General features: G+C 35.7%; 1 protein-coding gene across 5 annotated transcripts; it reads right to left on the reverse strand.

The window, feature by feature from the left end:
- Positions 1–2,496: 2,496 nt before the first annotated feature.
- On the reverse strand, positions 2,497–12,248 carry LOC133304209 (uncharacterized). Of its 5 annotated transcripts, XR_009750574.1 has the most exons (16): positions 11,843–12,248; positions 11,604–11,742; positions 11,194–11,413; positions 11,010–11,110; positions 10,192–10,313; positions 10,015–10,106; positions 9,253–9,358; positions 7,648–7,802; positions 5,627–5,754; positions 5,222–5,343; positions 4,203–4,300; positions 3,850–4,097; positions 3,576–3,689; positions 3,124–3,493; positions 2,757–3,013; positions 2,497–2,677 (listed from the first exon to the last, which is right to left on the reverse strand). XR_009750574.1 is itself a non-coding variant. In XM_061504213.1 (15 exons), exons 1-15 carry the CDS (start codon positions 12,104–12,106, stop codon positions 2,938–2,940), a joined length of 2,343 nt encoding a protein of 780 aa, XP_061360197.1. In that variant the 5' UTR covers positions 12,107–12,248; the 3' UTR covers positions 2,497–2,937. The 5 variants fall into 5 exon arrangements, 4 of the variants coding, with proteins under 4 accessions (XP_061360197.1, XP_061360195.1, XP_061360196.1 ...); XM_061504213.1 differs by having other exon boundaries at positions 2,497–3,013; positions 3,585–3,686; XM_061504211.1 differs by having other exon boundaries at positions 2,497–3,013; positions 3,576–3,686.
- Between the last annotated feature and the right edge of the window lie 7,145 nt (positions 12,249–19,393).

Genomic DNA, 19,393 nt, shown 5'->3' on the forward strand with positions numbered 1-19,393 from the left:
GCAGGAAACTTGAGAGCATACACATTAAAAAAGATGTTACCTGCTCATCCAACCTCGACCGAGTAATATCTAGGAAGTTTCTTGCGAGAGTAAGAGTTCTATCTAATTTTGTTTTTTTCTCAGAATCACGAAGCAACATTAGAATTTGTAGAGTGGACCAAGGGAAATAGTACAAAGCATTTCATAGTCACCTTTAAAAGAATATAAAGCTAGATGCATTGTTAGCTACATTTAATTAAAAGAGGGGGGGAAAAGAAGGAACTGATTCCTTCCCCCTGCGCGTTGTTGCTTCCCCCGAAAACAGATGAAATCCATCACAGCCAGGAGTTTAATCTGCTTGTCACATTTAGCTATATGGGTTCAATTTTTTTACGGTCAATGTAAATAATTTATCTACAGTGAGTTCAAAATGATGTTATTTTGAGACAGAAATCAAGGTATTTTTGTAATTATAATTTACTTCAGGGTTATAATAATTTTTTTCATTATAATTTTTTAATTTTTCAACCCAAAACGACGTCGTTTTGGGAGCGAAGGTAGATAACTTATCTACATTCACTTTAGAAACATTAAAGCCTAAAACTATATAATATTATATGGAAAAATAAAAATAATTATTGGTTTGATTTGGGACTCTAATACTTATGTGTAACGTTTGAAAAATAATAATGGAACTAGGATATGCAAATGGACGAAACTTTTGTATTTACATAATAATTTGGTCACGGCTGAAGCTCTAGCTTTGCCCTAAGCAGTTTTCTCTTCAATTAGAAGACATCATTCTTGAATTGTGACAACTCATTGAGGACATCCAAATTATGTGAAGATTCTTTACCTGAACCGGAGATATATTTTGTCTGTTCTGCATGGGGCTGAGCAGCTCAGTGGCGTTTTTCTTATTCCACTCCCAAAAAAGGGAGTAGTACTACTAGTCACTAGTCACTAGTCAGGGATAGTATTACTTACATGTACTACTCACCAATTGTATTGCTACTTGTTACCAGTTGTTGTCACTTGTCACGTACGTTGCAACTCCAAAGCCATGAGTAGATTCGACAGCATCCTAATTATTAACCTCTATCTTTGCCTGCTCCTCAATTAGAAGGCATCATCTTGGAATGTGACAACAAATGAATAATCATGCCTTGCCAACACCGAATGTCGGGCTCACGATAAATTCGATTTCATTGAGTCAAGCTTTCACCTTTTTTATAGACCAGTCATTAGCATACGACGGCATCATAGTTTTTTTTTTTTTTTTTTTTTTTTCCTGATCAATCTTGGAAAATACTGTACAAAGTGAACGAGTCTACGGCAACCATGGTAATTGCGTAAAGAATATGCACACTTATAGAGCTCGTACTCAAGAAAGCGACAAGAAGACCAAGTACGAGCAACCCAACCCACCATCTCTTAGTTTACTGCAGCAATACTATCATTGGGCTAAAGCTTCTCAATTATCAAATAACCGTGTGTTTGTTTGGAATTTAAATCTACATGGTAAAATCTCACATTGCTTAGCAATAAACTAAGCGAGCAAACCATAAATGAAGAATGGTCAGAATGCTAATTATCTCTCCAATCCAAATAAATTCAATTCCAATTTTGATGATTTTAAAATCCAAACACACGTATGCTACAAGAAATGTTAATTCCTTTTAGCCTAATTGTTTATTATATTTGAGATGTGATGTTATAAAAAACTGAAACAAACAAAAGCTCTAAGCTTAGTAAGCGGCATTTGACGCAAAGGAAAATAACCCAATTTTTTTTTAAAAAAAAATTGGGCTTGGGTTTCATTTCTTGGATCCATCCAATTCAAGTCAGCCACGCTATGTGAATGGAAACACCCACTACAACACCTTTTTTTTTTTTTTTTTTTTTTTTTTTTTTTTGAGTTACCCAACCCTAATTACCTCTTTGAGGCGAGTTGGCTCCCTCCGGTATCTCCACAAGCTTCGACTCTTTGAGCTAGCTATGGGACTAATCCGGAGTGCGGGGATAAGTGATGGCTAAAGATTCAGCCCCTTCCCCAAGAATGGATTCAGCGGGAATCGAACACATGTCCAACCCCACTAACTCAGCGCCAAGGAACCAACTGAGCTGCACCCATTGGGTACTACAACACCTTTTTAATAATACATGTGTTTGATTTTTTTTAGTATTATTTTGGAAAAAATTTAAAATTTTAATCCTAAATTCACCAGAACAGAATTACTTCCGTGTAGCATACCTATTAAGCATAATTTTTTTTCAAATCATCACTTTCCTTTTCATATAATATAGTGGTGGTAACGATGACGATGGTGGTAGCGACAACATTGGTGGTGGTGGTAGCTCTGACATGGTAATAGTAGTGGTGGAGGTGATAGTGATGGTAGCAGTGACATGGTGGTGGTGGTACGGCAACAGCAGCAACGATGGTGGTGGTAGTGACAATAGTAGTGGTGGATAGTGATTGAAAGAGACAAGTATTTCTCATTTTATACCCAGGAACAAAAAAACAATTATTCTTTTTCCTGTTCCCTAGCACAGAAATTAAATCGGTTCGTTCTCGAGAACAAAAAAAATAGACCGATTTTGTCAATCACTATTTCTATCCATTTCTATTCCCGAAAACAAAAATTAAAAAAAAAAAAAAATGATTCTGGATCCGCACCCTTAATGTTAAGATCACCTGGAAGAGGAAGATTATTTACAATATAAGTAAACTGAGAAAGCATGTATGAATTAACATGATATGAAAAAGCACATACACTTTCCTTAAACGGTAATCTAATCTTCGAAGGAGAGACTCAAAACTCAAAAGGCTCATTCCTTGTTATAGATCTTGATCTCACTCAAAAGCATCACCATACAAAGAACCCGGAGCAAAAACTAATCCAGTTCTTGTCGCTTTCAATGCCAGAGTAAGCATTAGATTTGTCCAATTACAGATCAGATGATGTGAGGTTCCATTACTTGATCTTTACTAGTTTGAGCTTTGAATATCTTTTGCAAGGCATCATGACATCTGAAAGTTGAACATATAACCAAAAGAAGTATCAACGTAACTTCTGTCCGAACTTATCCAATCATTTAGGTTTAGAAATGAGGAAAAGACCTGGTTGTAATTTGCCATACCTCCAAGGGAGATGGTCAAGGAACATGGATGGTGAAACAATAAAATCTTTGAAGCTTTCCCGGTTTGCCACGTAAGCTCTATAACATTTTCCCCTCTCCAGTGTTCTCCAAGATGTCTTAAGATCAGTTTGAGGTCTTCTCTGCTCCAGTACAATATGAATTACAAGTCCTGGCAGATACATCTCTGGGGGATCACCAGCGGCCTTATTTTCAGAGTTTGGAACAGTATCTATAAACTGAGACACAGGATCATCAATTGAATGTACACCTATAGCAAAAGGATTTGTAAATTCGGCATTATCAATTTCAACAACATGGTCCCTTGCCCTAGTGTCAGTCCAGAGTGAAAATTCTTCATGCTCATTGTTGCCTGTAATATAACAAACTGCAGTTAGATAAACAATATACATTACCCCCACTCTAACAATCGGAGTAATAAAACGATTTACAACCCTCGCTACCAAAAAGATGTGTATCTTCACCACGGTCAGCTGTAGCAAGAACATCACTTTTAATAGTCTCAGTCCAGATTGAAACTTCTTGAACCTCTTGTTCGTTGCTGCCTGCTGCAATAGGGAAATTAGAAAAAACACCTTTCGCCAACCTAATCTGGTGAATCATGAAGTTACGCAGATGATTTCCATCACTCATAATAGTAGCAACAATATGCATTATCCAACATGCCTACTATCTTATTAAAGATGAGTAACCTTTATTATCACTCACACTGGCTTCTGCAGATTTGATGGCTCAGATCTTCCTGGACAGTGACCCCTGAATAATAACCAGATTCATCCTCTGCCCCACGTTTATTTCTCTGATATTTGCTTAAAAATAGAAACTGACGTGCAAGTCTCAAAATCATGGCACTATCTGCTTTAGGATCTTGTGATAGTGATGTGATTGCAGCTGCCCTTAGCCGCATAATCGATCCAATTGAAAGGCGAGATGAAAATTCATTTCCAAATATAATGCTGCATCATAAATGAAAGCAAGCAGCAAAGGAAACTGAAAATGTTACCAAAAGAAAATCAACCACAACAATCAAACTAGTGTAATAGTTTCACTAGCGCAATTACCTTGTCACAAATTCTGAACATGCATTTGCAACAACTAAATCCAGACATGGGAGGGGCCCATATGAGTAAACATGCAGATTAGGGTAGCGGTTATATAGCTGTGAATAAGATCAGCAATCAAATCAAATGCTTAGAAGAAAACGTAGCATGTAAAGAAAGAGAAGAAAGGAAAAATATTAACCAAAAGAAATGCATGTTCAGTGATGACAAATTAAGCACTGAACTTGTATGAAATTTTTTTCATTTTCAGTGCTGAATGTATGTTCAAGGAAACTATTTACATTTAACAAAATAAATGATGCAATACAAAAGGAAACAACTACGATTTAACAACTTAAACAAGAAAATGTTGCAGCTGAATTTATTAAATGACCTTACGTATGTATGTTTTCAGAACTTCTTCACTTTCACTTTCAGTCAGTATCAAATTAACATTAAATCATTTAGAGTGCTAAGTAGAGTTTCGAAATAGCCCCTAAATCTGATGTAACTTGAGTATCACTTAAAAATATGCTAACAAAAATAGTTTTTATTTCATGAAAACATCGTTAAGTGCATGGTACTAAGGGATTCTTGAGTACAAGCAGAGAGATAATTAAGCTGTTTTATAGATAAAATCGCATATCCAATTTCCTTCATTAATTTTAGGACAAATACACATAAGTTCAAACAGGACAAATACACATAAGTTCAAACAGAAGCATTTGCTTTCTTCTACATATTCAATAGTCATTGGCATAAAAATTCTACCTGTTTTATAGGTTTCACCCTAGATCTTTGGCTTAGAAGAAACCTAATACAACTGGGACACATATAATTCTAATATTGCATGTATATTTGCATCTACAATTTGTGTTTGTTAAGGAAGCAAGGAATATATGTTTTCCAGATACAAATGTTTTCAGAACAGCCTTTCAATGAGATCCTAGTTCTTAATACAATCAAAATACCAGATTATGTTTACTGAAGATGCACAATTAGAAATTATGCAAATCCTTTCTAAGAGAAAAATGCCATACTTTCAGTCCGAGCAATGCAGCTATAGCACCTCCAAGTGAATGCCCAACTATGCGGACATTATATCCAAAGCATTCGCAACCAACTCCCAGTAATTTAGAAAGAAGTCCATAGGATTCAGAGTCTGCATTTCCATTTTGAAAAGCAACTGTTGTAAAAAATGGAGTTTATTTTATGTAAGAAATGAAAAAAAAATTAATTAAATAAAATTTCAATTTTATTTTGGGAATTGGTATATGAAAAGTACAATGTTTTACTTAATTACATAAGCATTCTATGGTCATGATTTCAATCTCACATAACCAAAGTGATAATAGAAAGCAGGATAAAGGAAAAGAAATGAACTGATAAGATTGACTCTCTAGTCCAAAGAACAATGAGTTTAAAGAGCCTGAAGCATCTCTTACCATGCTCTTCAGGATTTCCTTCAATCTGCATAAAAATCTCTCGTGCAGCCTCAACTATACCTGAATGTCCATAGTGAGGGAATGATGAAGTCACATTTTTCTTTATAACAGAATGAATGTGGTTGCAGCTGAAAACAGGAACATAAAATATTGAAGTGAGGGACCAAAATAATGTTAGAACATGGAAAAGATCTATACAGTTTGGGGGCATATAATCAATTATGCATTGGAACTGAAACTGACATATATAGAAGAGAAGATACAGGGTTTCTTATGATGCTTTCTGCAGATAGAGAGAACTCAACGGGATGTCATTTGCCATTGCATAAAAAAGGTTAAACCCCAGTACACAAGACTTTCCGACTTGAGAGAATAATAGTGAGGGTCGATTTTACGCTGCTTTACCCTTCCATTTTTTGCAAAGATGTTTCCCATATTTACAACCCGTGACCTTCCGGTCACAAGGAGCAACCTTATCACTGTTCGAAGGCTCGCTCTGTGATTCGCCATTGTGTAAGGAAGGCTTAAAAATATAGTTGATAGTCATACAGTATAACATGCGATAAATCAGATTCCTAGTTGTGTCACTGTTAGGCATGACCAATCTCTTAATAAGGAGAATAATGTTTTGAGGGTATATTCCAAAAGGAATAAACAATAGGAGGTTAGTGGGTTTATAGACCATCACAGTGGCAGCCAGGAGGTTATATAGTTAAATAGGGGAAACCGTAATGAGGAGGGATCTTTTAGAAAATAACTCAAACTGAGACGGTCTTAGTTGGGAGAAGGGGACAGCCCTTGTAAGAGGATCCTTCCTTTTGTAGTCTATGTTTCGGAATACAAACACCATCCTTTCTACCTTTCTCTCTCTCTCTCTTTCTTATTCCTTTACAATCCTAGTTATGCTTAATCTGAGAGCCTATCAGTCACCAACTGCAGAGTCATTTGAAAACCATATTTCTGATCTGACTGCAATATCAAAGAATATGCCATTGTCCTAAACTTTAGCAGGTCAAATTGAACCTTAACATTTTGAGATTTATTGATTGTTTTGTGCCTATGTATTGCTCACTCAAATTCAGAAACAGTTATTCTCAAAGTAGGCCATTGTTTAGTGCTCAAAATATTATTATCTTGGTACTACTATAAGATGCCCTCCCAACATTATCCCAGCATTCTGACAGCACAAGGTGTTGATAAAACACGCATGTTGTCATCATAAGCAGTCACAAAGAAGGCATCGACAAACTAAAACATCTTTTTGATCATTTTCAGACAAAAGGATTGAAAGACTCAAATATTTTCTTATAGCTGCACTGTCTTTGTGAATAGGCTTGTGATTTGTGACATTAGTACAAATGTAGCAACCACGTACTCCCAACATAATTTTGTAAGTTTTTCTCTCTTCCTCACTCATTCTCTACACTTCCTAATTCCTACAAAAATATGATATACAACTATCTGTTGATAATATCTATTGCAACTCCAAACGGAAATAGCTTCAATTAATAGATAAAGGAGTTCTCGTAAGGTTTTCGAATAAACCTGGCATCGATATATATACACCTTTCAACGACACAGAACAACTGATAATCAAATAAACATTTTACTATCTTAGATACCAAGAAGATCCAAATACGGTGTCTAGATAGATGTGATCCACTTATTTAATAAGGATAAAACTGACGTTAAAACAAAACTGAAAGCAATAATTATTGGACTCTATCATCCACATCCCCCCTTCTAAAGGAAAACATTGTGTGTGGCTTGGATTTAATGCATGTCGATATTCATCAGGTGCATATACATTAGTATATGCACACAAAGGTAGGGGTGAGGAAAGTCCTTCCTGGATTTAAACTTGTAACTAGGTCACAAAGGAACGGTTTCACCATTGCTCGAGACTTGCCCTCTTATTACAATGTTTACAACCACATGTCTATAAATGTTTTTAATGTTTATAGAGCTCTATATCTGTTTGTGTATGTTGAAAGGGTGAAATGGGGGAGAATGAAAAGTACTTCATCAAACCAGCCAAGTCTTCTGGAGAAAGGGTGCATTCTGTGCATAACCCATCGGTTATTAGGTCCTCAGGGGTTTCAGTTCCACGTATAGCAATTACAACAGTTTGTAGATGATGTAGAACCACAATAAAGTATGCAGCTTGACACTTGACCTGGCACAGATATCAGACAGAAAACAAGCCCTGAATATCATGCAGTCAAAAACAGAAATAGTCAAAATATCATGCACATTACCATCTTAAGTTGGATAGCTCTGAATTTCCCCACGTTTAAAATTAAAAATTACCATCATTTGGGATCAAAATATTGGGACAGATATACTGATTAGTCCAATTGAAAAATCAGGCAGCAGCCAGTCAGTTTGCATTACATAGTAAATTAGCTTCCTGAATAAACCAAAATCTACTTAAGTTCTTATAATTCTGAACAGGCCAGTTCATTTATTATGTTTATATGTATCCGATTATCATATTAGAAAGTATAAATCCACTTTTCTAGGAAACAGTGAATTCCATAAATGAGATATGACTAGCCTAATAAGCAAGCCTTCTTAAATAAAGGCTGCCGAAAAAGATCAAGTTTGTACTGAAAAGCTATTATTTATCAGATTTATATTTAAAAGCTTAAAGTGATTAGGGAAGTAATCTGATACGAATACATAATTGAGGGTGTATTCTAAGTGCAACCACAGGGGAATGGGGCTCCAAAAGGTGCTGAGGTGGCTAACTAACTATGCAGGGAAGAGAATAGAATCTTCTCAATTGGTGATTTGAAAATATTCCTTATGGGCTCAAAACCGCTGCTGCTACTAGGCTGGTGTGCAAGACTGTAAACTATTTAAGAAAAGGTCGAACAATGAAGAGGATATCTGGGAATTTAGGCTGTGACTGGACTTGGGACAGAATCAGGGCCTCTCTAATTGCACTATATCATTTTCTTTTTCGTTTTATCTCAATTTCTATCTCTGTTCTTTGAGTGTTTTCATATTTTATCTAGCTGTAACAGATCTTTTAGTAATATATACAGTTGTTCTGTTGGTTCTCTTAATTCTCTTTTATTCCCCTTGATACCTATCATAATCATTTTCCGTAAAGAATATTATTAGATATCCTCCTAAGTACAAAAATAAATAAATAAATAAAATCAGAGCACACTGACTTCAATACATAAGGCTGTCCAATCCCCTCGACTATCTATTAAGGAAACACCCTTACAAAGGACATGGGTTTGACACAAAGAAAGGCCATAATTTGCTTAATGCTATAAGGCCATCCCTTCTTTGATCTTAAAAAAGAGCCTGAAGCTAAAAGAAAGCAATCATACTATTGTTGGCTACTGGCTAGTGACATCTACCTTCAGTTTTTTGTGTGTTTTATTATTGATGATGAGCCCCCTTTAACAAAATTAAAACATAATGGCGGCAACATATTTTCAGCATTATTTTATTTATTATCACTAATATCCATGTCCCTCTTCATCTTTGTAAAATCTAGTCAGGTTTCCTATTATATTTCATTCTTTTGCATTTTGAATGGTAAGCCTCTATCTCTTATGACCAGCACATCTCATGTAGAGCACATTCAAATATTTGAATTCTCTAACCTGGTTGACTCGTCCATGTCTAAGCACTTCTGGAGGCAAATTGACATACTTTAGAAATGCCGCAGCATGACCTCGCCACCAGTTATCACCATCCAATACAGGTCGTCTAAGAAGATGAAATGGGAACATAAAAATTCAGTGTTTAAAATGATATTCTTTGAATTTATGCACATTGAAAAAGATTGCAAAAGAGACATAGGGTAAAAAAGAGATGAAGAGACAGATAGAACGTAGAAAATCCAAAGATATGCTAATGCCAGTATGCTTGAGTGCCAGAGTACATATGACCTGAAGAAAAATATGGGCACAACTATTCAGATGACATCTACAAATTTAAAATTTATGAGCTTGCTTACAAGAATTTGAAAATATATACATAATGTGACATTCTGTATTTGATCTACTAGACCACCACAATATAATAACTTTATTTCTTTTGATGAAAGAAATACCAGCAAAGAGAGAAGAAAAAAACTATAAAGATGGGGGAGAGTAAACACATTGAATGAAAAGAAAGAGAGAAGGACCAATCAAACTAGAGAAACACACCAATACAGTAGAGCCCTCCAACTATATATCTCTGATAAGTAATATACATTTTGGAGTTTATAGACCATTTCTAGGTTATGAAGAACAAGTACCAAAACCACCTTGACTGTAAAGATGTAATTACACAACCAATAACTCGTAAATTAAAAAAGTCCAAGTTAATAAGAATTCAGCTATATTCACCACAGAATTGAAAATCCAGCAAAAAACCACCTATTGCGTGTCCAAGGAGATAAAATTCCTTGTCTATAGAGCCATGCACAAGGAAATATGAAAGGATTTCGTCCGACATCAAGCAATGGACCCTGCATCATTGAACACAAGATAAATGTTCAAAGCAAGTTAGTAAAAAAACCAAAACATTAATTTGAAATAAGTTTTTAGCAATACTGTGTATGCAGCTTCAGCAAATTTATGAAGAGCTGCAGCCTCCCTAATTTGCATCTCTGGTGCTTCAGTGGATTCTTCATAGGATTCTGAAGATTTTGCATGGTTTTGAAGTAAAGCTAAACCTGAACATCAAAAAACTTGAATGTCATACACTACAAAGAGGTAACATGAAGCTTAAGTTAGATTGTTTCAGGCTATATTCCTAATGAAAAGTCGGTGAGGTCAACGTTATGAAAGTAATATGCTATGTCATCCATCTGAAAGATGACCCATTAACACAAATACTCCTATTTGGATAACAGTATAAATCCTGTAATAGCTACATCCTTCAAACTCGACCCCTTCAACCACAAGTGCTCCTGATCCTGACAAGTGAAGAACAGCAGCACATAATGGAAGGCAACTGATATATTAGCATTTAGTAAATAAGGTAATTTATTGTGTTCATTAAGTACATTGATGAAAAGAAAAAAGGAAAGGAAAATTCAATAAACCACTAAACAAGTGAATGGCCTCCCCTATTCCTCTTGTTTGAAACCCAAAAACTTTAATAAGGCTCGGTTGTTGGTTGCTGTTGTATATTCTGTTACAATTTGCTGCTTCGTTTAAAAGAGGATATTATAGCCACCTTATTTGACATAGCTACCCAAAAATCCCGCATTGAGTGCAAGAATCATCGGCTCACTTGCTCATATTCTTCACGAATATTTAGAGTGCAGAGGATAGTTTGAACTTTGAACTATAAAAATCCCTTCAGGATGATGTTGCGTGACATAAAAAAAAGGCCAAAATGCTACAGAGCACAATTTGAACAAAACCTGCCAAGAGTTCCATATGTCCAGTTCCCGAAGCACGATAAGCAACAAGATCACCCAATAATCTTGCAACTGAATAGACTTCATCTTCTTCCAATGCACTCCTACGGAGGGGATCAAAGGACCAGAGGTCAGAGTTAAAAAATAGTGAGAAGTTCTGCAAGCAAATAAAACCACAGGTGCATACAAGTATTTAACCCGGCCAAGACAACACAAGGTCTCGCGTATGCCATTATCGAACATCTCTCTATAATGGCTTTTCCAAGCATTATCATGGGTTTGATAGAAAGATCTCCAATTAAGAACATCGGATCCTGCAAAGCACTGCACTATAGCAACGAAACACACTATGATGACGAATAATGATAGTAGCTTGTGCTTGCCCCAGTCAGAGTTCCATTTCGATTCTGCATTACAATAAATGCAGGGCCGTAAGATTCCAAGAGAAGTAAACAATCCTGAACTTAATAACCAAAGGAGCATATATGAGATTGGAAATGTTAAAACTTAAAACTATTGGTGGTGATAGATAATAAGCAATGTGTAATCTACAAAGGAGGAGGAGAAGGAGAAGGTGGAGAAGTCGAACTCACCTACCTAAAGCACAATGAGAAGATGTCGTAGCTGTGGAGGAAGAGTCAGCAGAATTGAACAAAAGGTAAGTTGCACATAAAAATTGGAGCACTACAACCACAACGGTACATCGACTCCACCGAAGCCATTTCTTATACCTTACCTAATAATGCAATGAGATGTCAAAAGCACAAGAATGAATGTCATTGATTTCAATGAGAATTGGAAATGTTGAATAAATAAATAAATAAATAAATAAATACCCGTCTGTGGAGGCGAGAAAGAGGGTCGTCGGAGGTGTCGTCAAGAATGAGGAGGGCGGCTTGTTTTTGGGCAATTCCGGTTAGAAGCATGACTAGAATCCTAAGAAAGGCGGAGAGAGAAACGGCGAGAAAAGGAAGGAAGAGGAAGAAGCGGGAAGGACAGAGAGGGTAAGATTGGAAAATGAGAAAGGAACCGATGAGGAGTACCAACAAGTTGGAAACTCCCAAAACGATAGTGACTGATCTGAGGTTTGAGAGGCCCATCGCACGCGCCAAGACAATGGATTCATCACCTTCTCCTTCACCTTCTGCTCGCTGGGCCCCTCTCCTCTCCTCTCCTCTCCTCTACTCGGGACAACGTAGGATTCTGCTCTTACCAATTATAGCTTAGCTTCCCACGCCATCTCTCTTTCTTTTTTCTTTTTTATTTTTTTCTTCCCAAAATCGGAGTGTTGCTATTCCCAATGAAATAAAATCCTCTAAACCACACTACACAACTTTCTCGCTTTTTTGCTCAACTAACGTCCAGATAACGTAATAAACGTTATACTCTAATTAAAATATATTTCCTTCTTGACTTCATGTTCTATACAATGAAATATAAAATAAAACTTACCTATTATATTTTTCAACATATTTACCAAAAATCAGACAACTCATATAGTTAATAAATTAGAACCGATAGCTTTATTTGCACCACTCTCTGATTGCTCTATGAAAAAATTCATAAATATATCAAATATTTATTTTAAGTGCACATTTATAAACTCAACAATGTTATTTATTTGCAAGTTATTATGAATCTCATAATTAATTGCAGTTATGATGTCAAAGAGTAAAACATAATACTTTTTTTTTTCTATTTACGAGTCATTTCTTAGTGAAAATGTATTCATATTATTTGATGTTTTTGTTGTAAACTTTAACCACAATTATAAACAATTAAGAGTTCGAATACCTACATAATATGAATATCATGTTGGATATATTAATAATATAATCTAATAATATGTTTATATACAAGTTCAGTAGGTGAAAGTATGAATATTTGGATCCACATGAGCTGGAGTCCAATAACTTGCATTATCTATAATGTTTTCTAACCTAGAGGTAATATTATTGAGTATTCCGAACTTGATGTCTCTTGATGTAATATTTCAAACATTTCTAAATTTTTCTCTCTCAAACTCATTACCTCCAACATGGGAGAAGTAGTGGTACTTAAGAGAAATATTCATTTTTTTTTTGCTCGCATTTAATAACTTTTAAATAAAATTACAAAAATATGTTAATGAATAGAATTTAACGTTGAATATCATAAAGTTGTTTGGTAGTTCAATATAATTTTATAAAATCACACAAAAAAGGTTACAATATTGTCTCAATTAAGCCTTAATAAAGAGCTTTATTTTGGTAGACCCCATACACATGGAACATTCCAAAAGTAGAAAAGAACAAAAGAGTTAGAGGAAATTTTCAAAAAAGTGAGGGACAAAAAGAGAAGTCCATTTTTTCAAAAATAAAAAAAAGGACCACTCTAAAAAAATAGGCCGCATCACTTTAAAAGTTTCCCTTAATAACATACTTCCACTTGATTATATTTTTTTATAGGAAATAACACCTTACCTTTTGTGAGAGAGACTTTTTTGCGTTAAGTTGTGTTTTATATATCTTGGAAAGTGTTTGTTTTTTTAAGTTACTTTAAATAACTTTATTTAATATTCATTGAAATCATGTCGTTTTGGGCAGAAATTATTGTATTTTTGTAATTTTAATTTATTTCAGAGTTATAATAGTCTTTTTCATTCTAATTTTTTAATTTTTTTCACCTAAAAAATGTGTTGTTTTGATGAACATTAGATAAATTCATCTAAAAAAATATTAGATACTTTTTTCCCATCTTAGAAAATACATAATTATAATATTAGAAAAAATATTTGCCTAAGGAGAGAGAATGTAAAAAATTTCCAATATGCACTAAAACGACGTTGTTTCATCTAAAATGATACAAAATTATATTCTTTAAAAGGACAAATATTTTTTCCTATAATATTATTTTTTTTTTTCAAAATCTGTCCGTTGACATAAAAAATAAAAAAATTATTACTTTAATATTATAATTGCGTAAGACAAAACGTTAATCCGTTGTGAAAATGTGAAATTTTTAATATATTAAAATATTAGTTTAATGCAGGACTGCTCATCATTTCTTTCCTGCATTTTATTTTTTTCATGCTAACATGACAGTGGTGAGACTTTCAGTGAATTCATTAATGAATACGTATTATTAGTGGATGGGGATGGGGATATGGTGGAGTTTCTGAATTCTGTAAGGTCCCATGTGGCACTTGGAAATGGAATGGATTGGACCCTCAATTCCAAATTTCAGGTTTTGGTATGGCTTCCAAAATAAAAATTGTAAGTTGGAACTTGGAATAAACATATCCAAGGTATTGAGATATAACTAAATAAAGATCTTGTCAATTCTTAATCCAGATCCTAAGAATTGTAACTCAAATAAGCAATAATTAATACGATGCAGTCTCTAACATAACAGCAACAACGATCTCTGTTTGATACTCGAACAACCATGTATGCTGTCTTGACCATTGCCATCCCAACCATCGTTGCCACTCTACCAATGTTGTAATGAGTATCACCGCAGCCATTACCATTAGCAATTTAGCACCATTGCCATCATTAGTGTTGAGCCCTAGATCATGACATTAGTTTTTGGGAGTAAAACTGCATTTGGTCCAAATGAATATTATTATTATTATTATGAGAAAAGTTAAATTTATTACTTTTTTGTTATTACCTCATACTACCAAAATTTGATTCTTATTTTTCAGTATTCTAATGGTTATAATTTGTTGGGTCATATTTATTAATTAATTTTTAATTTTTAATAAATTATAACTATTGAATTGACGGAAATTAACAATTAAAATTTGATACTAAGAAAAAAAAGTAGTAAGTATAATTTCTCCATATTATTATTATTATTATTATTATTATTATTATTAATATGGAAAAAATATTTCTCATGTTGCATGAGAAATATTTTCTTATGTTGTGACCATTCGATTTGCGTGTAATGCTTTTTATCTTTTTTATTTTTTAATAAATGTGGAACCCACCACTAGTTGAATCAAGAAAATAATTCTCATGCAACACGAGAAAATCAAACCATAAATATATTTAACATGGAGGTATTTCACACAACCTACTCCAGCAACTTTGTTCTAAGAATTCGGGGCTTTTTGACCACTATAGCCTTTTTTTAATAGTTAATTACCAAATCGACCCTATTTATAAACCATTTCAAAAATATAACCTCTCCAGAAAACATAACATCAATCTGTCCATGTTTGACCGTTGACCATGAAACCTACCCGGGTACACCCCTACCTACCCGGGTATATTTTGAAATTTTTTACCTACCCGGGTATATTTCTTGAATCTGGAAAAATGTTTGAATTATTTACCCGGGTAGAGAGGGGTATAACCGGGTAAATAATCATAACGTGTTGAGTGGTGTGAGGGTGTGTCATCTTACAAGGCACTTTGTCGTTTCCTTCTCTGTGTTCAACCATTGCTTGGAATATGGGTTTATCATAATCCTGAGCTTGGTAACTGTTAAGAGGTAAGAACCCTAACAAAGAAGCAAGAGAAGAATTGAAAGAATTCACAAAGTGTATATTATTCAGAATGAAGTCTTCTCTATTTACAATTGCCCTTTAAACACTTGACAACTAACTAACCTTATGCATTCCACCAATTGGACACATGGCTACAATTCCTAACTAACTGCCACCTCATCTAACAGCTTATGACAGCTTAATGACTATTATACCCTTCCTACAATACTGACATGCAGTACCTCAGTTCATAAAAATGCAATTAAACATCCACTATAAAGTCCTTAGCCCATGTAGGAGCTCCTCTCTTTCTTTTGCTCGTAACATTACCCTCCTCTTCCAAATCAACCTTGTCCTCAAGGTTCAAATTAGGATAATGAAGCTTGAGGTCTTCTTCATCCTCCCAAGAAGAATCTTCAGGCAAAGAATGAGACCATTGAATCAGCCATTGAGTTCGTAATTTGTTTCTGCCAGAAACTTTGCAAGACATCAAAGCAGCCACTGGTTCCTGGATAGGATAATTCCCTTGACCAAATTCAGGTACAGTAGGAATAAGATCAGGATGATTACCCCTAAAAGGTTTCAACACCGAAACATGAAAGGAAGAATGTATCTTGCATCCTGCTGGAAGTTGCAATTGATAAGCAACCGGACTCAACACCCTGATGATGGGAAATGGACCAAAATAACGTTTGGCCAACTTCTGATTTGGCCTTCGAGTTGCTGTCATCTGTCTGTAAGGCTGTAGTTTAACCAAGACCAGATCACCTACTGCCAAGGATATATCATTCCTATGTTTATCTGCATGAATTTTCATTCTATTATGTGCTCCCTGCAAGTGATTTTTAAGTTGAGCCAGTAAGGTATTTCTGTGAACTAAGGCTGTATCCACTGCCTCCACCTTGACTAGCCCTTTAGAGTAATAAGGAATTACTTGTGTCAGCTTGCCATAGAGTGCCTGGAAAGGACTCATACCAATAGAAGCATGATGTGCTGGGTTGTAATGTAATTCTGCCCAACTCAAGCACAATGACCATTTATGGTTTTCATCCGAACAAAACGCTCGAAGATACTGTTCTAAGTATCTATTAGTCACTTCAGATTGCCCATCCGATTGGGGGTGATAAGATGTGCTAGTATGCAGCTTGGTCCCACTAAATTTGAACAGCAAGGTCCAAAATTGACTTAAGAAGACACTATCCCTATCAGATACAATAGTCTTTGGATAACCATGCAATTTTACAACCATATCACAAAAGAGAGATGCTACCTTAGCTGCTGTATACGGACTAGCCAATGCACCAAAATGTGCATATTTAGAAAGACGATCCACCACCACAAAGATGATTGTGAAGTTTCGAGAAGAGGGTAAGCCAGTGATGAAATCCATGCTGATGTCTTCAAACACCCCATTTGGAATTGGCAACGGCTGGAGCAACCCAAAAGGAGGTGTTGTTGCTTTTTTCACCATTTGGCATATGGAGCAATTCTTGATCAATTCAGTTACCTCCTTCCTCATATGCGGCCAATGGAATGAAGCAGATAGTCGCAGCAAGGTGCGAGTCACACCCGCATGTCCCCCAATGGGAGTAGCATGTGCCTCATTCAGCAGAATTTGCTTCAATTCAGATGTGGAACTTAACAGCAAACGATTTTTGTAATACAGCACTTCATCCCTTGCTGTAATATGAGGATCAACAGAGATACCCTTGCTCAACTTAGAATGTAAAGACAACAATTCAGGATCAGAAGTATTCTCCCCCTTAAGTTGATCCATGATATCAAAATGAATTTCAGATAACAAGGACAGGGTAATACCTCCCTTTTCTTCTTCATACATTCGAGATAAGGAATCAGCCACAATATTAGAACTACTAGGCTTATACTCGATAACAAAGTCATATCCCATCAACTTACAAGCATACCTTTGCTGTTCCAAGGTCTGGACTGTTTGAGAAAGAAGTTCCTTCAAGCTCCTATGATCAGTCTTGATAACAAACTTAGAGCCAAGCAAATAATGCCTCCATTTCTTCACAGCTTCAGTGACAGCAAAAAGTTCCCTAACATAGGTTGATGCCACCCTCATTCTAGGTCCCAATTTCTTACTGAAAAACGATATTGGTCTGCTGTTCTGCAACAATACAGCCCCTATGCCAATTGATGATGCATCAGTTTCAACTACAAAAGGAAGAGAGAAGTCAGGTAAAATAAGGACAGGAGTGGAACTCATGGTTTCCTTAAGCAATTGGAAAGCTGTTGCAGCTTCATCATTCCAAACAAAAGAGTCACTCCTAAGCAAGTCAGTGAGAGGAGCTGCCAAGGTGGCATATTGGCGGATAAATCTTCTATAATACCCAGTTAAGCCAATGAAACCCCTAAGTTGCTTCATATTCTTTGGTTGAGGCCAATCCATCATTGCACAAATCTTCTTGGGGTCAGCCTTAACCCCCCCTCCTGAAACAAGATGTCCTAAATAGTCCACTTCAAATAGAGCAAACCCACATTTACTAATTTTGACCTTAAACTGATTCTGTTGCAAGCATTCTAAGGCCAATTGCAAATGAATCAAGTGTTCATCAAGAGAAACACTATATATCAAGATGTCATCAAAGAACACTATGATGAATCGTCTCAAATAGGGTCTAAACATTTGATTCATTGCCGATTGGAATGTAGATGGAGCATTTGTCAAACCAAATGGCATTACCAAAAACTCATAATGTCCATCATGAGTCCTAAAGGCTGTCTTGAGAGTGTCTTGAGGAAGTAACCGTATTTGGTGATATCCACTTCTTAAATCCAACTTGGAAAATACACTTGCTCCTCTCAATTCATCAAGTAGTTCATCTATAGTAGGGATTGGGAATCGATCCCTTATTGTTATTTTATTTAAAGCTCTATAATCAATGCACATTCGCCAAGAATTGTCATGCTTTTTCACAAGCAGAACTGGTGAAGAATAGGGACTTCTGCTAACCTTAATGAAACCAGAAACTAACAAATCAGCCACTTGCTTCTCGATTTCAGATTTTTGATGATGACCATATCTATAGGGCCGCACATTAACTGGCTTGGAATCTGCTTGTAAGTGGATAGCATGGTCATAATCCCTTAGCAGGAGGTAGTCCCTGTGGTACTTGAAAGACATCTTGGTACTGAACCAAAACGTTCCACACAGCCAAAGGAATTATATCCTTTACTGTTGACAATTCTGTTAATCCTTCCTTGACACTGATTTCCCCCGAAAGCATGGTGACAGCATCAATTTGAGGTAAAGCAAAGCATTCAGCAGAAGAACTCTTATTACTGCCTCCCTCTCCCCTCAAAATTATCCTCTGATTGTGCCAATTAAATTCCATTGATAGATCAGTATAATCATGGATAACTTTTCCCAAAGTACTCAACCACATGATACCCAAAATAATTCCTAGACCAGTTAAATCAATAATCCAAAGGTCCACCACAAAGTCATGCCCCTGAATGTTCATCACAGCAGCAGGACACTTCTTTTCACACACCAGAAAATCCCCATTTCCTAAGAATACCCTCATTTTTGGGACTTTAATCATAGGCAAGCCTAAACTGAGAGCTAGTTCCTTTTGCACAAAGTTATGAGAACTGCCTGAATCTATGAGAATAGGAACTGACCTGCCATTCATCTGAATATGAAATTGCAAAGCTCTAGGATTCTGGTCACTCTCCATAGAATTACATATGTGCTTAGAATTCCACTTCTCATCACAAGTATAGCACAAACCCAAATCCCTTCTCTTCTGCAGATATTCATTAGACACCCTCCTACTGGATGCTGGAGGTGGTAAGGCTAGAGAACTTGGTTTGTTGATAGGTACAGTAGATGGCAAGGCAGGAAAATTTGATTTGTGGTGTGGTACAAAGGTGGTAGTAGGGT

This window comes from Gastrolobium bilobum, unplaced genomic scaffold, assembly GCF_033153095.1.
Source record: "Gastrolobium bilobum isolate Gb01-03AN ecotype WA unplaced genomic scaffold, APGP_CSIRO_Gbil_v1 utg11897, whole genome shotgun sequence".
Classification (NCBI taxonomy): Eukaryota; Viridiplantae; Streptophyta; class Magnoliopsida; order Fabales; family Fabaceae; genus Gastrolobium; species Gastrolobium bilobum.